The sequence below is a fragment of the Harmonia axyridis genome, chromosome 5, assembly GCF_914767665.1.
Source record: "Harmonia axyridis chromosome 5, icHarAxyr1.1, whole genome shotgun sequence".
NCBI classification, from domain to species: Eukaryota; Metazoa; Arthropoda; class Insecta; order Coleoptera; family Coccinellidae; genus Harmonia; species Harmonia axyridis.
Window position 1 is genome coordinate 42,797,247 of NC_059505.1, and position 26,678 is coordinate 42,823,924.

The 26,678-nt window shown below is 37.7% G+C and overlaps 1 protein-coding gene across 2 annotated transcripts in view; it reads right to left on the reverse strand.

Annotated features, from left to right (window-relative positions):
• LOC123680638 (muscle segmentation homeobox-like) overlaps positions 1-22,486 on the reverse strand; it is a 42,074-nt gene extending 19,588 nt beyond the window's left edge. Inside the window, exon 1 of one of the 2 annotated variants that reach the window (XM_045618628.1) lies at positions 21,676-22,486. In XM_045618628.1, coding sequence (XP_045474584.1) covers positions 21,676-22,231 — 556 coding nt within the window. In that variant the 5' untranslated portion in view covers positions 22,232-22,486. The remainder of the gene's footprint in view (positions 1-21,675) is intronic. The other variant, XM_045618627.1, reaches the window with a different exon arrangement.
• Between the last annotated feature and the right edge of the window lie 4,192 nt (positions 22,487-26,678).

Here is a 26,678-nt window from a genome sequence, read left to right on the forward strand (position 1 = left end):
TTGGTACATGAAAAAACAATTTATTGGGTTTTTAATTGTCGTGCTTGCACACATAGGCACAATACAATATTTGTAGGATTTTTTTTATTTCAGCCATCGTGTAACTAACAAAACACGACACGAACGGCACAAGTGATTGTACACCAATGAATTCGTAAGTACTCTGCGAATACCAGTCGCCTCGTGTAAGTGGCGTGACGTCACACACTAGACTATGAAATTATTCTTCCAAGCGCAACTTCAAAGTTCCATAACTTTTTCATTTCTAGAGATATTTCAATGATTCTTCCACATTTTTTTTCATTTTACTTAAATTTTTAGAATTGATATTTAACAAAAAAATGAAAACTAGTCCATTGAAGTTGTTATCGTTTCATTTTCAGTAATAGAGTAGTTTTTACTTGTCAAATGTCAAAAGATAACAGCTTCAAAAGTGACAGCTGCCCAGATAGCGGATTATTCCAAATAAAACCTTCTATATGAAAATGTAATCATGTTGAATGGGAAACTTATTCCTGTAAAATCTGATTACATTACATTTGCCGATATTAAAATGCATTCCATTGTCGATCTCGCAACTTTATTGGGATCTTCAGACAAGGAAGTATAGTGACCGCACCCATTGGCAGAAAAATTATCCTTAATCCTTCAGTGAAATGCGTCTATCAAAAGCCTAATCACCGTGTACAAAGTCCATCAATTTCGGAATGCACTTCCAATCGAGAGGAACGTTAACGAAATATGACCAAATCTTTACGACATCTTCGAGCAATTAGCCATACCGATTTATGGACACAGCCATACCGGTCGAGACCGTAAAACGGTCCCAATATGCGCCAGTGTATTTCACAATTCACCACGCAGTCCTGTCGTCGATGAAGTTATAAAAAAAAGGAGCGATTCGAGAAAAGTTAAAACGGCACTTTCCAATCTTTTAACGAGCATTTTATTCAAATGGAGATGTGTTAATTGATGTGAGCCGAGAGAACGGGTCGAAGATTAGCTCAATTAAGGCTCTCGAGCTCCCGGTTTTAGGCGTCCCACTTTATTTGCTCTGCCCGACCAGCTCGGAGATACCAATTATACCAATTTGGCGAGAATAAATTAACCCCTCGGTCCCGACGGTACGTGCCGCCCCTGAGCTCCCTTGCTGCCATTGTGGGCCTTACGTATTAGGGATTCACGGCCTGGCTTGATTTTCAAGCTTCTAGTAGTTTTTCAATCTCAAGTCAAGTCAAGTATTTATTTATCTATCTACTTGAATCATATCAAGCTACTTGATTTTTATCAGTTTTATTGTGTAGTGTCACATCAATAAAAAATGATGAAATGAGAAGGAATCACTTTTATTTATTGAACTTGTTATATGAAAGAACCGAAAATATCAACTATTTTGAAATAGAAACATAAATTAAATCACTATAAAACATAACAAAATAAAATATAATGAAAAATTAAGTTTCTTAATATTGAGAAACCTCCGGGCTTTGTTTGAATTCATAAGTTTTCCATCCAGGCTCTAAGAAACATGAGGCATCTTAAAGATTTGTCGCCTAATCTATTGCGGGTTTTTGTAACTGTAAGAGCAGCTTTGGGAAATTGTCTTTCAACGGGAGCTGTAGATGCTAGCGTTGATAAAAATCCTATTTCTAATATTTCTGAAACTACCAAAATTTACCAATAGATTTCATAGAAATGTTAGAAAACTACTAATAAAGTCACACTGGCGAATGCTTCAGTCTTTCGGTGCTCGAGGAATCCACTTATTTAGTCTAAACGCGCACGAGATTGCAAAAATATATGCCTTGCGGCGCGTGCATATCAAGCTCAAGTAATATCAAGTAGCTTGATATCAAGTCAAGCAATAAATATCTAAAATCGAGTAAAGCCAAGTTCAAGTATGTAATTTTTCACGAGCCTGATTTTCAAGTCAAGTAGTTCGTTAAAATATCAAACTACTTGGTTTGATGAATCCCTAAATGAAACCATTGAAACCTCTTTATTGGAACACCTTCTATCATGTCAGTTCTAGACAGCAAACGCAAGTCAGTACCTACATAAGTAGCTATAAGCATAAGGAAAGACTATCCCCTCGCATCTTATGTCTTCAACATCCTCTTTCGAATAACTATAAGGAAATGAACAACTTCTGTCATCAACAGCCATCCGTTTCACTACCGAATCTGAAGAGAATTCAAATCACATGCTTAATTATCCAAATGGCATTTTTTTCATTCAACCTTCAAATTGGAAATCGATATCTGTGAAATCAGATATTGCTGTTTATATCTGCATTGATCGAGAAGGCATTGAAGAAGTTAAGTTGCAGTGGTCAGCTCGATAGCTTAAGCTGCCAAAGATGAAAAATTTGAGAAAACATAAGACCAGCTTCAATTTTTGCACGAAATTTGGAATATGCCGATTTTCATCTTGACAGACTTCTTAGTTTGAAATTATCAGATATTACTGAAGTATCTACTTCTTTCCTTTGAGAGTTATCTTATTTACAGTTGACAAGACGGACATAATGGACATAATTAAATTTGAGATTTGTCATCAAGGAGTCGAACCTCATCTGTTTGGAGAAAAAGCGTTCAGAAACAAAAAGAAAATTGCGAAAAATGTGGCAAACATTTCCATTAACAAAAGTTATTTGTTTTACTAGGCAGCAAAGTAGTAGATTGAATGCCGCGGCTGATAGTTCATAGCCGAGCGTAGCGAGGCTAGGAATTCAGCCGAGGCAGTCAATCTACTTTGCTGCCGAGTTAAACATATAATTTTTTCTTTAATTGTTTTTAATGATACATGTAGGATATTGCATTTGCAAATTATTACCATTACCACAATCTTTTATTTTTCCTGTAGTGATAAATTGAAACGAAATTTGATAGAAATCGCAATTGTTGGAAAGATTGGTGGCTATGGAAATGTATATGTCCATAATAATTATAGTTTGACAACTTATGAAATATCCGACAATTCTTACGAAATCAATTCAACACCAACAGAATTAAGAGAAATTGTGAATAATCCTGCGAATCATTTCACTATATCCAAATAATATTAGGTATATTGATAATTGACGTGTAATGCTGTAATGAGTTCGTTACATCACTGTTTTTATTAGTGTAATCAACTCATTACGATACTGAAATAGAGAAAAAATCTTTGAGTACAATTCAAGAACAGGAATTTTCACTTTACATCCCATATTTCACCAAACTTTATGTTAGGTACTTCTCAATCTTGTTCGTTTTCATTAAACATACCAACCTTTGATCCACCCTGACAGATATTTCTGACGTTAACCATCAAACCCGAGGAATCTCAACGATTCTCCATCCAAACCCACTAAAAAAATAATTAACTGCCATACTACGGCATACCATACACGTCACGACATATATCACGACTTGTATGACGGACAACCATAGACCGTAATCTATTTGTGGGAACGGATTCCACAGATTCGGACGGGCCGAAATCCGATTCTCGTCTGACCTTTTACGACTCCAAACTTTTCAATCTCTATACGTACGTACGTCGTAAATAACGCCAAGAGCAAGGCGGCCGCGATCCGTGTTGATAAATATGGCCCTACGGTATTATGACAGTTAATGACTTGTATTTTGACAGTTACACCCGATAAATAACGAGTTAATCGCCGGATATGTTTATTTATTCGAGTGTGTGTGTGTGTGTGTATGAGTGAAACAAAAGGCGGACTCACCGCGATTTCTAAATATAAAACGGAACAGGTGAAGCTGCGTGAACCACGTGCAATATTTTAGCGGTTTCGGCTCCGGTTTGAAATAAGACCTCCGGAATTTCTTCTGAGACGGTTTTACGTCGGGTAAGACTCGGTTCCGAGTATCCGATTACCGCCGGAGGACTGTGAGTCGGTTCCTGGTCGGAGGACGTTGAGAATTGCACAATATTAATATTATTTCGCGCAACCTCGAAGTAATGAGCATAGATAGAGGGAGCATATGTCATTTTCAGTGAGCAAATTTTGTTCCCAATATGAACTACCAAATTTGACATGAAGCGCGCGGAAATGAAAACATATCAGTGATACGATATTTCACTCAATTCGCGAGTTTCTCCACAAAGAACGCACTTCTTATGTCCTTTAGTGAATCAATGTTCTATATCCACTCAAAATATATTAAAATGAATGCCTAAATATATCAGAAATTCAGAAAACAAACTTCAAGCGCGTCAAACGACGTGAAACAACCTTTAACACTAGGAGAGCAAAAGTTGCCAAACATTGGGTTTCAGCAGGTAGATACAGAAAATAATAAATATTCTGCTTATTATAAATTCGACAATTAGGAAAAATATCGGATTCCAAATATTCAAATTTGCATATTTAATGGGGAGTTACTCAAATGAATATATTTCATTCAATATAATATACAAGCATAACGATATATTGTGGATTTGAAAGTATATCACAATCCGACAACGTAATCTAACCATGTTGGGGACATGTAAAAATGGCGTATATTTCCTCTATCTATGTCTATTACTCTATGCGATGCACCCATTGAACTCGTGGAATACTTCAAGAAATGGTGATTCAAAGTGAACACATCGAAAACAGTTGCAATCTACTTCGGAGGAACAACAGTAAAGAAAGAGAAAGCAGGAAACGTCAAAATAGAAAACCAGACGATAGAATGGAAAAAAAAGCAAAATATCTGGGAGTAATACTGGATGAAAGAATGAATTTTAACAATCAGATAGAAGAAAACAGAAAAAAGACAAGGCAATTGCACGACAGACTATACACATTGCTCAACACTAGAAGTAAACTTTCCTTAGAAAACAAGCTGAAGATAATAAAAATAGTGCTAATAGATAGATAGATAGATAGATAGATATATTTATTTCAATAATTGAAAACAACTTCATGTTACAAAAATGAAACAAGTCAAATTACCCTCAGCTAACTACAAAAATTAAAAAATTCTTCAATATCATAAGGTTCACAATTCATTATAAGTTTATATATCTCCTTTCTGAATACATTATAAACCTGAATATTTTGCAATTTTTTTGGTAACACGTTAAAAACTTTTATTGCCATATATAATGGATGCTTCTCAAAACAAGTTAAAGTATGATCAGGAAAGAACCAAGGAAACATACGTCTTGTATTATTGTGATTTTTGTACTTGAAAAAATAGTCATTATGCTTATGAAAGAATAACATTAATCGATATATATATAGACCAGGAATAGTTAATATTTTGTTCTTCTTGAAAAGAGTTCTACAACTCTCTCGATATTTTTTACCAGTAATTACTCTGATCGCCCATTTTTGTTTCAAGAAGATTCTATTCATGACACTGGAACTACCCCAAAATAAGATGCTGTATGTTGATAACGACTGAAAATTGGCAAAGTATATCGTCCTCAGCAAATCATCATCAACCATTCTCTTCAAAAAATTCAGTGTATAAATCACTGAGTTCAACTTTTTACCTAGCTGTTCGACATGATCCTTCCATTTCAAATTTTTATCAACTGCAATACCCAAGAAAGACACCACCTCCTTGACGTTGACATCACCATCTTTGCAACTCAGAGCGTTAGGAAATACTTGTGTACATCTATTCGTACAGAAGTAGGTGCAAACAGTCTTCTGCATATTCAAGATTATCTTGTTTTCACAACACCAGCTGCTTATCTCATCCATCACCGAACTGAATAAGTCCATTGATATTTGGAGGTTGTTACACCTCAGCAAGATGTTAGTATCATCTGCAAAATTTACGAGTTCACAATTTTCAGGTAGTACTAGGCCTATGTCATTAGCGTATATTAGAAAAAGTAGTGGTCCCAGTATGCTGCCCTGTGGGATGCCCACATTCACATCAATGCCTTCTGAGGAATACTTCTCACCATCTTTAGATATAACCACTCTCTGTATCCTGTTTCGTAAATAACTTCTCATTAGGTTAAGTTGTTTATCTCTAATACCAGACATTTCAAGCTTGTCCAAAAGTTTTCGATGGTCAACGCAATCAAAGGCCTTCGATAGATCCAGAAACAAGCCCAAGGTGATGTCTCCCCCTTCCAAGGCATCTAATATTGCCAATGTTAGCTCATTACCAAGCATTACGAATGCAGGAGTTACTTGGTAAAATACGAAGGACAATAATCATGATCAGTTGCAAAGTACGCTAAATTCAGTAATAAGAACAGCGATTGGCGCCCCATGGTATATAACTAACCAACAAATCAGAGAATAATTGAAAATTGAAACTATTGAAGAAATATTCAATAAACAAAGAAAGAAGACAAAAGAGACGCTGGAAGAGCACGATAATAAGATATTAAGAAAGATAATACAAATCAAAATAAGAAAGACAGATAAGAGGAAATACCTCTTTCAAAGAACTAAATAGAAGAAAAAAGTGACATGAAGTAGGGACGAAAGCCTTCCGATCAGACAACAGCAGAAAATAGAGGAAATGCAATAAGAGGCGAAGGGAATGTAAATTCCGGACCTTAAACAAAAAGAAGATCTGAGATGCACCCATTATGATGATCAGTTTGGAAATTGATTCTACGCGTGAGTATTGGAGTGAGTTGTAGGTACCAACTTAGAGGGCTCTTTTGCTCATCTTTAATCATGACAGAATATAAAGATCCTTTCAATACCTCACTTCCCAAATATCGTTTCCTCCAAATATGTATCTACCTATTAAAATTTTGACGTGATAAATAGAAAGACGTATTTTCGAAAACGCCCTGATGTCGCCACATCCAGATAGGCCCGAAACGCGGCAGACATCACAGCCCAATAAATCATGCGCAAAACCTCGAACCGTCCCCTAAAATTGCCGGCACAGTCACGTGATAAATGGTTATTAATCCTGCTAAACAGCCCGAGTAATAAATATTTGGTAATGATCGTTTAGTTGGCCGTTTAACTTCCGACATCGGAGCTATGTGCCGTCGGGACGTCGAGCGTCGAGATATTTGTGGCGGTCTCGGCATTTTTTTTATCCTCGACGTGTCATGTTCTTAACCCATCGAAAATTGTCGGAGAAATATACGATCATTTTTCTTCCGAACAGATGTTCCCTTTGAGCTATTTTTGGCTGTTCGAGAGCTATTGGGCATGTCGAGTTGACGTTTATTTTTGTGGTTTACTTGTGGAATTGCTGGTTGAGTGATTATTGTGTTTTTGGCAACTAGAGGGGTATGGTTGCGAATGCCTTGTTGATTGACAGTTGAAAATTGACATGTATCATTAATAAAAGCCAGGACCGGCAAACCGGACATTCTGCCGGTTTTCTTATAAAGGGTGTTTTTTTTCGAGGTGTATAACTTTATGACGCATTACTGTTCGAAATGGCGACCGATTTAACAGCTGTCAAGTGATTTATTCTGAGTTTGGTTTGTCAATTCATCATGAATAGACTCACGCTTGAACAAAGCTTGCAAATAGTGCAATTTTATTTCGAAAATAATGATTCTGTGCAGAATACGTATCGCGCACTACGTCCATTTTATTTTGTTTAGCGATGAAGAGCACTTCTGGTTGAATGGCTACGTCAACAAACAAAACTGCCGCATTTGGAGTGAAGCTTATTCTCAAACGTATACCGAAACACCGTTACATCCAGAAAAAGTGACTGTTTGGTGCGCTTTATGGGCTGGTGGAATCATTGGTCCGTACTTCTTCAAAAACGATGATGTCCAGAACGTTACAATCAATGGTGATCGGTATAGAGCCATGATTCCTAACTTTTTCATTCCTGAATTGAACAACCATGATGTCCAGGAGCTGTGGTTCCAACAAGACGGCGCAACATGTCACACAGCTCGTGCCACAATCGATTTATTGAAAGACATGTTTGGTGACCGCCTAATTTCACGTTTTGGACCTGTGAATTGGCCTCCAAGATCTTGTGGTTTAACACCGCTAGACTACTTTCTGTGGGGCTATGTAAAGTCATTGGACTATGCGGATAAGCCATAAACCCTTGACCATTTGGAAGACAACATTCGCCGTGTTATTGCCGATATACGGCCACAAATGTTGGAAAAAGTAATCGAAAATTGGACGTCCAGATTGGACTACATCCGAGCCAGCCGTGGCGGTCATATGCCAGAAATCATATTTAAAATGTAATGCCACAAGATTATCTTGCGGATAAATAAAATTCATGTCAATCGAATGATCCATCGTTGTTTTATTGCAATTTTAAGTTCTATGGCTCTAAAAAAACACCCTTTATATCGAAATGAATACCTAATTATATCAGAACATATCCTCCCTCTATCTATGTTTATTACTTTGAGGTTAGAAGGTACCAAGCTTCAAAATATGCCTGTTCAAATTCGAAAGTAACAGACTTTATGACGAAATAATAGAGCGATTTCTTCAGGGAACATTCTCAAGTTCACTTAGGGCGTAGGTGCCCAAAATATTTCCAATTCCTACGCCAGACGGTCAATTTGACTTTCAAATCGACGTTTCTTGATACGTGCCTTTTAACTCCGTTCGATAGCCAATCTCCGAATTCGAAATTCGGCAATTACGAGGGACAATAGATGCACCGCCATCCTGATGACTTTGACGAGCTGACAGAACGGTATCTTTTGTCTGGGATGATCCGCTGAGACGTTAGAGATCTGCGGCAAGACGTTTTCCGGACGATTTTGCATATTTGAATACGAGAAACGTTGGGCCAAATCCGTCGAATTTGTTGAGGGATCTCGGGCTTGTCAATCAGACGTCGAAGAAGATAGGGGTGGCTGACCTGGAGGTTGCTCCGTGCGTCGCTGAGCCGGCCATCGGTTTAGGCTGGAGAAGTTGACAAAAAAAAAGGTATTTGGATTGATGGAGGATCCGTTAGTTACATGCAGGCTTAGGTTGATTTTTTAGAGTCTGATTTTGTCTACCAATCTCTTCCATGTAGTCACCTTCAAAGGTGATGAATGTACTCTAACGCTCCTCTTACTTTTCAATACCTTTTCTGAAGAAAGATTCCTCTTCGCTTTCGAAATAAAGGGTGTTTTTTTTCGAGGTATATAACTTTAAGTTGGCATTACTGTTCAAGATGTTTGGTGCGCTTTATGGGCTGATTGAATCATTGGTCCGTACTTCTTCAAAAACGATGATGTCCAGAACGTTACAGTCAATGGTGATCGGTATAGAGCCATGATTCCTAACTTTTTCATTCCTGAATTGAACAACCATGATGTCCAGGAGCTGTGGTTCCAACAATCCGGCGCAACATATCACACAGTTTGAGCCACAATCGATTTATTGAAAGACACGTTTAGTGACCGCCTAATTTCACGTTTTGGACCTGTGAATTGGCCTCCAAGATCTTGTGATTTAACACCGCTAGGCTACTTTCTGTGGGGCTATGTAAAGTCATTGGTCTATGCGGATGAGCCACAAACCCTTGACCATTTGGAAGACAACATTCGCCGTGTTATTGCCGATATACGGCCACAAATGTTGGAAAAAGTCATCGAAAATTGGACGTCCAGATTGGACTACATCCGAGCCAGCCGTGGCGGTCATATGCCAGAAATCATATTTGAAATGTAATGCCACAAGATTATCTTGCGGATAAATAAAATTCATGTCAATCGAATAATCCATCGTTGTTTTATTGCAATTTAAAGTTCTATAGCTCTAAAAAAACACCCTTCAGAATTGAAAAAATGATTAAAAATTTTTTAGTAAATTTCAGTTGGCAACCTCAACTTATAATTTTTAAAAAATGGGCCAATTGTCTGGCAAATCGCACAACTGCGTGCATTTTCGTAATCTACGTCATTGAATCAATTGATAGAATTTTATATTGTTGAAAAATTAGGGAGTTCTGATTAAATATTTTCATTGATTCGCTCGCCTCTTTCACTAAGAAACACGTTTGGCCAAAATTATTAAAATATTCAAACTATCACTAGGTGTTCTGTCGCTTAGCATATTTACATGATTTCTTACCATATTTTATGTCATTGCTGACATCTTGATCTTATTTCGAGAAGTCGTTTGTGCTAATGAAGCTCCAGACTCTATAGTGCAACTTGAAATGACCTTCGATTCATTCAGAAAATCATATGTTCCGTTGAATCCCATTCATTCATATCAAATGTTGAAGAATAATTGCACATCTCAAGTTGTCACACTGTTTAAGTCAAATAAGCGTGAAACATTTTGAATCTCACAATAAAGGTTACTTTGTAGTACCTTGTATGGCATTTGTGTGGGTCATTTGCATACAAGGTGTGGAAGAATCTTGAAAGAACTGACACTTTTCTTTCTCCAGCTTAACTATGTGTAAAAAAGTACCAAGAAATTGATGATGGAATAAAAAACAAGCCACGGAGTGGCGAGTTTTTGAATGAACGAATGTTACAATGAGCCTTCTGTGCGAGTATTATAACGGGTGTTTTTTTTCGAGGTATATAACTTTAAGTTGGCATTACTGTTCAAGATGACGACCGATTTAACAGCTGTCAAGTGATTTATTCTCAGTTTGGTTTGGAAATTCATCATGAATAGACTCACGCTTGAACAACGCTTGCAAAAAGTGCAATTTTATTTCGAAAATAATGGTACTGTGCGGAACACGTATCGCGCACTACGTCCATTTTATTTTGTTTAGCGATGAAGCGCACTTCTGGTTGAATGGTTACGTCAACAAACAAAACTGCCACATTTGGAGTGAAGCTAATCCTCAAGTGTATGTCGAAACACCGTTACATCAGGAAAAACTGACTGTTAGGTGCGCTTTATGGGCTGGTGGAATCAATGGTCCGTACTTCTTCAAAAACGATGATGGCCAGAATGTTACAGTCAATGGTGATCGGTATAGAGCCATGATTACTAACTTTTTCATTCCTGAATTGAACAACAATGATGTCCAGGAGCTGTGGTTCCAACAAGACGGCGCAATATGTGACATTGCTCGTGCCACAATCGATTTATTGAAAGACACGTTTGGTGACTGCCTAATTTCACGTTTTGGACCTGCGAATTGGCCTCCAAGATCTTGTGATTTAACACCGCTAGATTACTTTCTGTGGGACTATGTAAAGTCATTGGTCTATGCGGATAAGCCACAAACCCTTGACCATTTGAAAGACAACATTCGCCGTGTTATTGCCGATATACGACCACAAATGTTGGAAAAAGTCATCGAAAATTGGACGTCCAGATTGGACTACATCCGAGCCAGCCGTGGCGGTCATATGCCAGAAATCATATTTAGAATGTAATGCCACAAAATTATCTTGCGGAAAAATATAATTCATGTCAATCGAATAATCCATCGTTGTTTTATTGCAATTTAAATTTCTATAGCTCTAAAAAAAACACCCTTCACATTATTTTCTGTAATTCACTGAATTTTTATTCAATTAGTGACATATTTCCTTAATTATCGTTTAGTGATGAGTGCAGACTGGAGAGATATTTTTTATTGGATATATTTGTAAATTATGATATCTAACACATTTCAGATGAAATGATAAATGAACACTCCATTTCTGAAACTCGATCACTTTGTGAAGCTCCTCAACCTGATGCTAAGGTGATGGCTATGTTGAACCCTAAGAGTATAGGCAGTCTTTGGGGGATGTCTTGGTTCTAACTAAATTTCATCAACTATCTACTGAAATTTAAACAATGAGTTCGGTTGAAATCATAGATACTTATATTGTTTTGAATACTAACTTGAGGAAAGAAGCTAAAAATTAGTTAGAGAAAATCTCTTCAAACTGAATATGTCTTTGATAAGCTCAATAGCTCATAACTCCAAGTGCTTTTCTCGTAGACTTAAGATTCCAAACACAGATTTCAAGCGTAAATAGGCAGACGAACAAGCGCGAAGCTCTAAAACCAAGCGTCAGTGAATTCTATAATTTTTTTTTACCTCGAGTCTGAAAACGGCGTTGCCAACATCGGAATAGATATATTGAGAGTCGACAGAGCGTGCGTGTAATTTAGCGTAGAGCTCGCTAATTGCAAATAAAGTTGAATTATCTGCGACTATCTGTTTTATGGATTGTCCCAACTGAAACAATAAAATTGGCGCAGTGTAATTCAGAATTGGATTTGTTCGCTGACGTTATCTAGGTGGCGTAGGAAATTTATGCACCTGGCAATTATTTTATACCTTTCGCGTTGTCATCTAACTGTAAGTCGTTGCCAACTTGCCACTGGTTTTATTTACTGGACGACGGTGTTTGGATTGTTTCCTTTCTACGGTTAGACCGAAGAATTCTGCGGAATCGAGGAACGTACAATCTGCGATGGGAATCTTTGGTAGAGAGGTGCTATTTTTGGGATGTCGCGAATTTCGAAAATGTGGGAATTTTTTTTTTCTGTACAAACCGCGTTGGAGTAATACGATTAATATTACTCCGAGACTATTCTAAAATTCCTGATCAAGAGAGTCAAGATTTTTGCTTTAATATACCTTATTTCATGTATTAAGTTTTCGATATGTCTACTTTTAAACCAAAAAAACATCATTCAGCATATAACAGGCCAATTGAAAAGTCCCCAGTCGACCATAATAACACATTTTTTTGGCAAAATTCGATTTCATTATTCAACATAGTTGCCTTCGAGGGCGATACAGCTATTATAGCGATCTTCCAACTTTTCGATACCATTTTTGTAGTACGATTTGTCTTTCGCTTCAAAATAGGCCTCAGTTTCGGCGATTACTTCTTCATTGGTGCTAAATTTCTTTATACAAAAAGTTATTATAAAGTTTTCAGCCATCAACGAACTTAACCAACGTATTCACAAGACGATACGCACGAAAAAAACTAACCATCCATCAGACTTGAACGTGTCAAAAAAAAACCAAACGTCCTCCACAATCTGCAACATTGGCATTCAACAAAACATACATAGTTGCAAACTCGAAGAGTAGGCGATGCACAACCCGTAAAAAATATTCAAATTCCTATATTTATACCAGGACATCATTAACTCACTCAGGTTAATTTCCGTTGATAAGGATCTCTTTCTCTCTCTCTAACTATTAACGACAGTTAGCGATGATGGTATTTATTGCATACGTAATGTGCAATGATATGTGGGTGAACAAAAAACCATCATTGTTATTTCTCAATCGACGCCGTCCGCTCTCACAGTCACCTGGTCTGGAAGCACCTCGTTTCTGATTGAAATCGACTGACTTTAATTCATAATAATTACGGTCGATATTTCATCATCAAGTGCATTGTAACTAACTAATTATGACAATCACCATCATGATTGGGTAAATGCAGGTTTGCTCGGAGAATGGAAAAAAAATGGACAGGATTTGTTTCCGTCAGGGAAATTTTCACTTCTTGACTTATTCAAGGTACCTAAACATTTCAGGGTTCATGCCTCGAACCAAATGGTTTCGGAGTGATCGAATATGAAATATTGGTTTTTCTTACGATTTAAATGATCATTCTAATGTCATAATAAACATATAGCTGCACAACTTCACTTCCGCCGTTTTGCAATGGATGGATGTTCGATTTCATTTGGCGCGAAGTTCCAAAGTGTTCTTTCATTCGGCTTGAAGGACCATGAAAGAATATTTGATTTTATTTGGCTGTAATTGTTATAATACTAATAACTTATGAATACTAATTGAATACTACTGAATGAATACTGAATTATTGAAGCACTCGCTAAGAGTGAGAGCCTGATGCGAGTAAGCACAGAGTTGAACCACAGAAGAATTCTTCTTTTTCCTGTGAAAGCCTTAACAACAGCCCTTTGTCTTACTTGAGAGTTTCTTCGTAGAGATAACGGTTTGCAACCGCTCGCCTCCTTCAAAATCAGCTTGAGCAAACTCATGGGGTGCAAATTAGCACTCAGACAATAAGAAATCGCCTCAGAGAATATGATTTAAGGCCTCGTGTCGCGGCAAGAGGCCCAGCTCTTATCCCAGCCCATCGAAGGGCGCGTTTGGATTTTGCGAGAGAGCATATCCATTGGGAAGAGGCTGATTGGGAAAGAGTTCTCTTCACAGATGAGTCTAGATTCTGCCTCTACCATTGTGATCGACGTTCTCTTGTATACAGACGTCCACATGAAAGATATGCTCAGTGCAATTTCCTGAATACTACTGGTTTCGGGGGAGGATCGATTATAGTATGGGCTGTAATATCTTTGACTGCTTGCACAGACCTAGTGGTCGTTTATAATGGAGCTATGAATGCTGATAGGTATATAAGGAACATTCTTGAAGAGCATGTAGTGGCATTTGCCCCATACATTGGCGAAAATTTCATTTTTATGGACGATAATGCCAGACCCCATCGTGCGTGCATCGTTCAGGAGTACCTTGAAGAGGTTGAAGTCTCTCGAATGGAATGGCCAGCAAGAAGTCCAGATCTCAATCCGATTGAGCAGGTTTGGGACAACCTCAATAGAATGCTGAGAAGTTCAGAAAATCATCCAGCTACTCTTAATGACTTAGGAATCCAACTCAGAGAAATCTGGGAAGGATTATAGATCAGAACATTTTAAGATCACTCATTTTGAGTATGAACCGTCGTTGCAGAGCTGTAATTAACGCAACGGGTGGAAATACCAAGTATTAAATCACTTATTAGCATTCCAGTATTTTGAAAATTGTTTATTTCTCTTCTTTCACATAAGATTCGGTGAAATCCTGAATTTTCCTTCCATTTAATGTGTCTTTTTTCGTTCAAAACATTCCCGAGAGAAAACAAAAAATAAGTTATAAAGTCAATGTAGAGTTAACTTTCATTAAAATTGAGATTTTCAGAATGTGCGTTAATTTTTTTGCGCAGTGTATATTGCCCCATAAGGTTCAACTTTTCTGCCCATTGTCAACCTGGTCCAGCAGTTCATCATCTCCTCCATCCCTATTTAGAACCCCTGGGCACAGGTGACATCACGTCAGTCGATCGCAAGCTGTTAATCCCCAGCTTCCAGGTCCATTGTCCCGCCAACCCCCTCGCGCGTCCCATCCAATTACATTCCTACGCGCGGTGTTGCCAGATAAATCATCGTTTCCGAAATAAATTGCCCAATTTAGAGTTGATCGCGAAATTAAGACTTGACGGGACGATTTTCCACTCTATTATTAAGTGCCCCTGGTAGGATCACAGAGACTGGACTAATGGCGGTTCGGGAAGGCTACTAGGAGCTAATAAACGGTGTCATAAATACAGAAAAATGTCCAGGCCATGAGCGATAAATCTAGACGGCGCTGCCACCGAATGGATGCGGCTTTGTTTTTGGAATTTTGGGCATAACTCATCGACGAGTGACGCGGGTATGTTGAGAGGACGTCGACAGGTCTTTATGCAGGCCAGGTATCTAACCGTTAGATTGAGGTTACGTCAAGATAATTCATGAAAAAAAAATTTTTGCTAATTTTTTTTTTCGAATAATAATCTAAATCCATAGATTATTCGATGAAATTCCAATTGTGGAATATATAAAAAAAAACATGCAACCTCTACCGATAAGTCAATTATTTTCTGAGATCGATAGGTGTATTAGGTACCTACATATTTTTTCTCCGATTGACAGCAAATATTGAGTTTGCAGACGCATATAAAACAGCAGAGTATTACTTTTCCTGCCTAGGCAGCTAAGCAACTTCTTTCCTGTCTAGGCAACGAGGTGTTTATTCTCAATGCGAATAAAACATTCGACATTTTCTGACAATCAATATTTTTTGTCACCTTCCTTATTTCTGGAGGAGTAAGTACTTCTAAGTCGCTATCACTGTCCATAATATGAATATATCCGATATTTTTCCAAGAAACAGTCAGATATTTCATAAGTTGTCAAACTATAATTATCATGGACATATACATTTCCATAGAAACCAACCATTCCAACAATTGCGATTAATATCAAATTTCGTTTTAATTTATCACTACAGGAAAAATGAAAAGATTGTGGGAATTGTAATAATTTGCAAATACAATATCCTACATATAATCATTATGAACAATTGAAGAAAAAATTATATGTTCAACTCGGCAGCAAAGTAGATTGACTGCCTTAGCTGAATTCCTGGCCTCGCTAAGCTATGAACTATCAGCCGCGGCAGTCAATCTACTACTTTGCTGCCTAGTACAACAAATAACTATTTTCTTGATTTTTCTTAATATGTTCAAGAATTACTATTTAGCCTGAGAAATTCAGACCACAAAATACTCTGACCTAGTGAAAAAAAGTTGCTTTTCCGCCTTGGGCAGTCAAAATTGTCCCTACTGGTTTTTTAAATGGATGCACTTCGGATAATAGGTGAATTCATGCTAAAACATCTCATTATATAATATTTTTGTTTGTTTGTATCAATATGATAGATTGTCCAATTATTATTGAATATAAGTTAACCTCTACCTGAAACATCATTCTCTTATTCTCCCTATCCGCTCTCAATTTATCCATTATATAACCTGAAGAGCCACCAACATCGGCAATAATAGTCTTTACTATATAACAGATTTATCTTCAACATTTCCCCCTACAAATGCTTTATATGCAATGTCCTCTTCATTTTTGAAAGATTTCTCTTCGGCAACCGTTGAGAATTTACATCCACCATGAGCCATGCCTCTTTAAAACAATTAAATCTGTCCCAGCATTGACCAAAATTGTTGCAGATAACCCACAAACTATTCCGTATGAATATTCATAGAAAAAGCGACAACTTCCAGAATTTTTCGAAAGAGGGTCAATGCTGGGAATAACAGAGTTCCAAATGCAAACATAAGACGCAAAACAGGATGCCGTTAAGAAAATCCATGTGGCTAGAATGAATGAAACAGAAAATTCAGTGAAGAACTGAAAGATTCCATCCCGACATTAAGATAACGAAATCAGGGATACAGGACCCACATGACGACCATCTCCTGGAACTCCTGAAGACGTTACTAAAACACGAAACGGGCCGGGATTCCAGCTCATTACACCGATACCTGACCCCTTTACAATGGTCCCAACACACTAATGAGCCAGCTTTGTCACTTTTGAATACCCACCATATGCTCTCTACTAATTTGCTCGCGTCCGCCGATTTTTTCCAAGCTCGCCCCTTTTTCTGGCGCGCCCAATTAACAAAAGAAAGGCGCATTAGGTCCAATTTCTGTTATTTATGCCAGCGCTCGGGTTGACTTAATGTTGCCAGATACAGAAATATCCGAGAATTAGGGAGAAATAATCAAATTCAGATCGGTCGGCGAAGATAAAATGTTAATTCTTCATCCGATAAGAGAGCGCGGGGTCGACCGGTGTGGTTCAAGATTGGGTCCGTAGAAATGTCATGACGATTCGGGTTCATCGGTAGGTCTTTGGGTTCGATCCCAGGTGCATCGAAGGTTGGATGTTCGAGTAGATTTGTGGCAACGCGTATCAGGTAACTAAAAATAATAATTGGGTTGTTGATGGCAAAATATAATGAGATATTTGTTGCTATTAGAAACACTTTGATGCCGAAAATCATACTCATACATTTGCTATTCTTCTATAGATCTCATGTCGTAAATTCTTTTATATGCCTACTTGTTTCAATACTTTACTCAATAGTCTCAGACCTAATCAGTATAAATTAGACTTTCTTCGTCAACATAGTAACCTCCAAGAGTCATATATAACGCTCCTCTAAGTCTTCAATACTTATTCTTTGGAAAGATTCGGCTTTGCTTTTGGAATTGGCTTCAACCTGGGCAATCATTTATTCATTAGAGCCAAATTTTATTCACTGGGGTATTCTTTCGAGGTCTGTAAAAAGCCAGTAATCACTACAGGGGGGCAGATCTGAGAATAAACTGAGTGGTCAATCAGTTGGAAGCTCAATTTGTACAATTTGACCATGTTTCTCATTGATTGGTGGCAAGGAGCAATGCCTTGGTAAAAGGGTATTTTTTTCTGTTGCATTTTAGGCCATTTTTCCCCAATTTTTGTATTCAACCGATCCAATAGTTCACTGTTGATGGTTTTACCTTTGTCATGATAATTAATGAACAATATATAAATACAACTGCAGAATGAACATGAATCATCAAGAAACAAAAAATCAGGAAAGCTGAAGCATCTAGTAACTATGTAGGCCAATACTTGAATTACACGATACTCTTAGAGATTATTCTATCTTCAACAAATCCTACAGGCCATATTAAAAGCAATAGAAGGCTAGACAAAAAAAGACTATTATTCTGGTTAGCAAACTTGAGGTTCTGCTTGGAAATGACATCAGTGAGTATTTTTGGGATTCAGAAAAGTAAAAACAAGTGCTTGCTTCCAGTTCAAGAGTTCTAGTAGAACTCCTGTATCTAAGATGGCTTTAAGGAGGTTACATCCTCACTCCTACAGGTTTTTGATGAAAGCATTTGTGCATTGGCTTGCAATGGCTACACAACATGTCACCAAGTTATCAAGAGATTCTTCTTTTTTTCCTCAGAATCTACACTCTTCAGTTTCTGAGACAGCAGAACCTTCTCAAAAAGCCAGTGAATAGGTGTTACATGTTCTTAATAAAATTCAGATCTTAAATTTGGATCTTGAAGTATGCTCCGAAGGAACTTTTTGAAATGATCCATCACTGGAAGATTCCACCATAGTTTTTGTCTTCCAGTTTTCTCCATTCATGTTTCGGACAACCCAAAGACTGTGTTGAAGATACCAAGAGATATATCTATGCATTTTTCTTAGGACAAAAATTTCATGAAATGGACACTAACCAAAGTCAAAAACTAGAAACGTTCAAGATGTGGCTCTGCAGAAGAATGCTCCGAATCAGTTGGACAGAGCGCATAACCAATGACAGGGTGTTAATATTACTTAACAAGAAGACTGAAATTATCAACACCGTGAAGAGGAGAAAACTGGAGTATTTGGGCCACATCATGCAGAATGAACAAATATATAGCCTGCTCCAACTGATACTGCAGGAGAGGTCCCATCAGGAGAAGAATTTTGTAGCTCAGGAATTTGAGAGTTTGGATTTTCGACGACAATAGTTGGAGTCTTTCGGGCAGCAATGACCGGAGTCACAATAGCAAGTATGATCTTCAATATCCGATAACGAATTGGCATTATCAAGAAGCAGAAGAACCAAAGTAATGTGACTAACTTATAAAATATTCGTTTTTATGACGTTTAGTTGGTCGTGTCCTGAAATACCCATTATCTATCGAATTTACGCTTTGGTAAAGTTTACTTGAGAAAGACTTCAACCCAATCTTCATCTTTCAAAGCGTTTTAAATTAGTTTCCACTCCACAGCCCATTCGATTAAATCCTATCATCCACCAATTTCCTTCAGCTGCATCAAGCTTTCACCAATCGAACATTTAGAAATCGCGATAGCTTTCATCGCCCGCTTCCAAACTGCTTGTACACTTAGGATTAATCGCGAACGTACCCCTTATCGCCTCTCCTAACTACAATACCAACTTAATAATGCAAAAGTACATCCATTGAATCGTCGCTATCGCCCTGCCTCCCCTCAGCCCTAGCTCTGTGTGAAAGCTGTTTAACTTCGAAACCGCTATTTGAGAACCCCACATTGTACAACCTCTCATTATCTCCCCCACAGGCATTCAAGTCGAAACGAGATAATAAATAAACGCCATATTATGGCGCTGAAAAAGGGCGGAGGTGTTTGGAGGTATGGGCCAGAGGGGCGAGGAAGACCGTTTCGGACTTATTGGGGTTCCTCACACTCAAACAAGGGGTAATTTCCGGGAGTTTAAGGTGATCCTTGATTTGAAGAGTTTTCGACGAAACGGCAACATCTTTTTATCTTGAAGACTTGCAAACTTCAGGGGACGAAAGGGAGACTTTATTTTCCCTTAGTTTGCAACTGAATAAGGTTCTAAGGAATGTATGTCAAGCCTTTGGTCTTCATCAAGTAATACATATTTGCATAACTGAACACTCAGCGACAAGAGGCAATTTCCGGGAATTTAAGGAAATCCCTGTTTCAGCAATTGGTTTGAAGATTTTTCGATGAAACGGCAACATCTTTTCATCTTGAAGGCTTGCAAACTACAGGGGAACAAAGGGAGAAATTACTTTCCCTTGAATTCCAACTGAATAAGGTTCTAAGAAAGGGATGTCAAACCTTTGGTCTTCATAAAGTAATAAGTATTTGCATAACCGCATTGCGGCGTTGCAAGTTGAATACAAGAATATATAGCATCAGAAACATAACGAACAATAACACATTACTCTAATTTATATCACATAAATAGCAATATATGACAGTAGACTATGAGTCCATTTGTCCAATTCAATAAATTCTAGTTGTTTTTCAGTTCTTTTTATGGTTTCGCTATATCGAAAAGAAAAGGTTCCGAGAGCATGTCCCAAGGTTAAAGAGTTTATTTGGGCCACCGTGTATATCAATATCGCCCAAAAAGAAATCGCTCTCAAGTAGAACAAAGCAAGGAAGTCAATTGACTAAGACGAAATATGAATTTCAGTAACTCTAACTAGAAACATTTGAAATATAACTCAGGTTTATAGTACTTACTTTTGAGAAAAGCTGATATATTTGAAATATTTGCTTCATGGTTTGGATAATGAAGAAATCAATGGAGTGTAACAAATGAAAGCAAGCAAATATAAATGTAAAAAGGAATGACAGAAACCAAAGATGGAACAAATCGAATGAGTATTTCGATTAAATAAAAATGTGAAAACAAAATTAAACGAGATACAATAATTAAAGCAAACTCTTTAAAATATTTACCAACAGTCTAACGTAGATGGAGAAAATGATGAATCTTTTTTTGAGAATTTTAAGAAGGCTGGTTCTATTAGGTTTGGATATCAAAAACATTTCCGAACTTTCGATAGATACATATGGATAGTACAGATCCCACTACCACAATTCGTTTTTGCTATTTACATCTATTTCTAAAGATAGGTAAGAAAAAATACCATTTCCTCGATAGGACAATGTCAGAAAATCATCTCAACTGCAATGTTTGAACACAATCCATGCCTGTTTAGATACTAATGGAAGGAAGTTGATGGTACTTTATTTGAATTTCAGATTGTTGTTTTTATCTTTCTCATTGTTGAGTGAATAGTTAGTAGGTACACTCATCTATCAAACGCGGAAATTGTTTATGTAGTATGTACAGTCTACAGTCTACACTATGGGAAAATAATATTAGTATAAATATTCATTCATGGAAGTCTAGCACATTAGAATAGGTATGCATCTTTTTTCAACTTGCCGAGTAACAAGCATCGATTTAGGTTAATGTTGATTTCAGGCATGTAACTACTGTTCTTTTATTGTATTTCTTCTTTAATTCGATATAAGCCTGATGCCACCAATGGAATCAATACGTCCCTGAACGATTTACGCTATTTTAATTGTAATAGTATAATTTATAGGCCCTGAGGGCCACCAAAGAAAATGGTACGGACCTGAACAATTAATACTGTTTTAGCTGTAAAATGATAATTTTTAGACCATAAGGACCCTTTTCAACGTAATCGGACTCATCAGCATTGAACAATCAACAATATTTTATCTGTAAAAAGTTAATTTATAGGCCCTGAGGGCCTCCAAAGGGAACAGAACAGACTCGAACAATTAACACTGTTTTAGCTGTAAAAAGGTAATTTATAGGCCCTTAGGGCCCTTTCGAACTAAATGGGACTTACCAGCATTCATGTTGGGTACGCCAAAATGAGTAGGCCCTGGAAACATGTTGCCGGGGCCTCCAAAAGGGTTCACCATCCCTTGGTGCGGCCAGTTCGGATGGGCTGCCTGGTAAACAGCGGCGGCCAGCGCCGAGAAAGGAGTAGGCCTGATAGGGCCTTGAGGGCCCATCATACCAACCGCACTGTTACTGTCCTTATCGTTATTACTAGAGTCACCTGCGTTATCTTTGCATTCTGACTTGACAACGTCTGTCTCTAGGTCCTCCACGTCCACTATAGAGTCCTCCTGGTTGGAGTCATACTCCTCGTCCGACGACGGCCTAGAGGGTAAGTTTGAGGAGTTCTGGGAGGCTGAAGGGGACACAGAACGTGCTGGTCGAGTATCCGCCAACAAAGACGCGACACTGAAACTTATATGGCCGTTCTTAGACGTCATCTGCTTGTTGTCCCCGGACTTGTCCTCGGGATTCTGCATGGTTGCCCCGTCCTTGGCCTCCAGATCGTCCAGATTTTGGATAGTCATAATTCGATCACTGCCCGTGTGTTTTCTCAGCATGAAACTCACTTTCTCGACGTTCAACTGGCTAAAAAACACATCGCGCGAGAGGCCCGTTCAAAATCGAGTCGCTCAGTCTGTACTGATCGACTCTAACTGACGGCGGGCCCGCGTTGGACCTCGCGGGGCGTGGCTTAGGTGGGCGTGGCCGATCCGGCCCCTCCTTGAGCTATTACGCTTATCGACGAATCGGAGCGGGTTTGGGGCAGCCGTCCAGATAAACTGTCGACAGGGGATAGATGGCAGCGACGTGCGACTTGGCTGGTGGGCTCGATTCACCTCCGTTATTGCTGGCAGGGGCCTTTTAAGTGCTTGTTCGGTCATTTCCAACCGGCCCGCTCAAATTGATATAACTTAATTAGGAACAGCGAGAGCTGACTGCCGATGGGGCCTTCGGTTATTTCGGAGTTGTTAATTTTTTACGGTCGCAGATACGATTATTATTTCTGCTGGCTTGTTTGCGCGCCCGAAGGGAGGAGGGCTAGGTACCTGCGGGGTGGGCAGGGCAGGGACAAGCACCGTCTTTAAATTGGTTTAATTGCGTATTGACTTTTCCGAATGGTTATTTCAGGATTTGCTCGAGTTTATTGATTCGGCCAGGTCCATTATGTTTGTTGAGTTAATGAAGATGTTAACTGGTTGTCTGAGGTTCGTTGTACCCGCTTCCCCTCCCTTGTTCAGCTTGGGAGGCAAATTGGGCGACGAGGCTGGTTCTTTTTTAATTCTTTGGAAGGCTCAGGGTTGATGATGTTAAGTTCGCTTTTATAGTATTCTCAAAGAAGAGTCTATCGTGTTTTTTCGATATAAGTTTTGTCCAATAAATTCTACAGATTGCTGTTATGAAGTCATTTGAAGTATAGTACTCAAATCCGTTTATATCAAATTAGCTAAAAGTCTATTATGTATTCAAATACATACCAGAAGCAATTCCTCTATTGAATGGAAAAAATTTGTGTTGTTATATTTATACCGAATGAAAGTATTGATTTACAATTTACATAACTAGTTCAATATTTATGAAGCTATCAGTATGAAATGTGGGTATGAATCAAAAGAACGTTATGACCATGTATTCAACGATGGATCAGTTGAACTCCACTTGTGATTAGATTACCTAGTTCTACCAACCTACACCTGAACTGCAGTTACCTATATCCAAAATGAATCCAATGATCTATCCACTGTAATTAACACTTTTTTATACAACGAAGACTGTAATGATAAGGTATTACTTGAACTTCTCGTATTGAATATTTTATTTTACTTCTCAATTAGGTTCTTTATATTATAGTCAACTCTTTCAATATAGATATTCACATTAGAATAATCAACCCACTTAATTTGTTTTCACATTGAAATGATAATTAGGGCCCCTAAAAAAATTTAAAGAAAAATTATGTGATTAAAAATAGAATAGAATATATTTATTGAACGACTTTGACATTTATAGATTTATTAGAAATTTTTAACCACGAAATATTGCACCTAACTTCTATAAGCAATTCTTTTTGTCTGATTTGTAAGATTTTCATTTCAACAATTCATGTGAAAGGGGCTATATTCTTAAAGTAATCCTGAAAAAAGTAAACAAGATTATGTCTTCTGTAAATACAAATTATTTTTTCTACATTAATGCAAAAAGCAAAACTTCATTGAACTATATTTAGTGGAAAAAGAAGTTCTTTATTGCACTCGTGCAATAAAGTTTTTATTGCACTCATCTGTCATTCTACTTCAACGTGCTGTCATCATGACAAACAAATATTTCAGTCTGAAGGAAATAACGATGTACAGTTACCAAGTACTAGTACGTTTACAGCAGTAACAAATCAAGAAGTGGATTTAAAAAGTACTCCACTACTAAATATTCATATTGAAAATTGCACCAATTGTTCATTCACTTTCAACATTGAGGGTAAAAATAAAGTTTGAGTTAAATTGTTCATTCACTTTCAACATTGAGGGTAAAAATAAAGTTTGAGTTAAATTGTTCGTAACGTATTAGTTCCTGTTTCAATGCAAATCGATATTAATAATAAAGTATTTAAGTTGCGCTTTTCATTTTCCTACACCTAGTGCCGCACCTCAATAAATCATTTTTTGCTTTTTGCATGAACGTAGAAAAAATGGTGTATGTAACTCGTGCAAAAATTATTTATTGCACTCGACGTGAAATTGTCCGACGAGGCCGTTAGGCCGAGTTGGACAATTTCACGTCGAGTGCAATAAACATTCACTTTTTGCACTTGTTGCATAAATAACTATTATTTTTGGTTGATCAGAACAGGGAATGATGATATTTTTCATTAGATGAATTCAATCGTTTTCTGTTGTATTTGCAGGGTTACTACGATTTCTGTTATTGTCTTGTGTAAAATTGAAGTTTTTTTTTTTAACTGAGTGAAAGTGATACATTCCCGCACGATTTTGTTTTACAGGGTATTGCAGAATGAACGGATCTGCCTCAGAATTAGAGAAAAAGTCTACAGTAATCCAAAGTCAACCAGTGTAGGGCAAGTGCAGTATCTGCATGGGTGATCGGCTTGTCTGCGTTTCAGTGCTTTGAGTCACTTTTTTTGTTGGATTTATAATTATTGTTAATCATCAGTGAATGTCTTAATTTTTTTTCATTTGGACAATGTGTGCGCTTCTTTTTTGGCCCGTTTCCCTTCTTCATCGAGCACACGTCTCGGAAACATAATAAATTGACTTCCTCCCAATTTGCCGGTTCGAAATCAGACAGTCACATGTTTGCAGATTTCGTAACCGGATACTTCCAACTGATGCCCATATTCGAACAAATCATCTCGTGACATGCAAGTGCTAATTGTATATTAAATTTCTCGGATGTAAATGACCGACATGCTGTTCTTATTAAATCCAGAGGCCTTGGGAGTCTGACGACTCCACTTTATCCTCGCGATCGATCTCTGGATGATTCAGTAATAGCTCTCACCTCATCTCACAATGCGCCCATTCACTGGTCCAGATTGGGCATCTCGATTTCGTCTTATTAGTGACGGGATGTGTTGCTCTATTTCGGGCCACCAAAGCACCTAATTGTTGAGTCTTGGCTCCGGCTAGAGATGCTATCTCGCGTCGAGATGTGTTAAAAATTTGGTGGTTCGTAATGAAGCCCAGAATTATTTCAATTAACCCAAAGGAGGGGATATGAGACAAATGTGGTTTTGTTTAGTCCTTGGTTTTTTACTGGGACCCTAGGTATTTATATTTGTATGTTCTCGTCTAGTTTTCTTATTCTCACACTGTGAGTGTGTGATTTTACAATTACGTTACAACTCTGCTTCTATAACTACATGCAGGTAGATGAAAATCCTTTTCAAAATTTAATAAAACAATAACAATCATCTTCGCTTCTAGTGAAAAAGATCAGACGATAAAGTAAATAACATGTCATTCAATATCTCCTTGGCATGGCGCATATAGATGGCTCTACCAATGCCTTAACTTAAGTACCAAGCTTCAAAAGATGCGAGTCAAGTTTTCGAAACATAGAGTTATGACTAGATCTAATAATGCTACATTTTTTTTGTTTCGTGTATGAACAAACCACTGTTTTTTCATAAGAAAAAATGCTGTACAAGCAAAGCAGTGGCTTGTAGAGTGCGTTTCAGACTCTACTTTATCAACAATAAGTGTTTAATGGTGGTGGAAAGAATCACCGACAATGCTGAAGGCTATCCTCAATTCTGCAAGGTGTTTGGAGCTTTTAAAGAGGAATAAACAGAATTTTTCTGCTACACTGAGTCAAAAAAAGTATCAGCTGAGTGGAAAGCCGTCCAAACCGAACAAAATCTCAAAAATCAGCTAGAAATATTGGTGCATTCTTATTTTGGGGCGTGCATGGTATATTGTTCATTGACTATCTGGACAAAGATAAAACCATCAACAGTAATATTTTGAAGAAAATACAAAAAGAAAAAGAAGTACGATTTCCAAGTGTGTAATATCATACGATATTAATTATCTATCTGGTTAATGTATCAACAAAAATGCCATCAACATAACCATTGTCAAACAGAAGATTTCCACGCTATTTCATTGGAATCACATCGAAAGTAAACCAAGGAAAATGCATGTCATCAAGGGAGAGTAGCGATATACTGGTTTCACCCTTATTAGGGATCATCATAACTCAACCTAAGATGACGAACAAACGAAATAGCAGGCATCTTATTGAACGCTAGCAGGCGCAACGCAGTATGATTACTGCGATGCGCCACCCAGCGGATTAAAACCTAACCGGTATATCGCTACTCTCCCTTGATGACATGCATTCTCCTTGGTTTACTTTCGATTGTGCATTTTTGTTGATACATTAACCAGATAGATAATTAATATTGTATGATATTACACACTTGGAAATCGTACTTCTTTTTCTTTTTGTATTTTCTTCATTCATTACCAAGTGCAGGTGTTAGCCAAT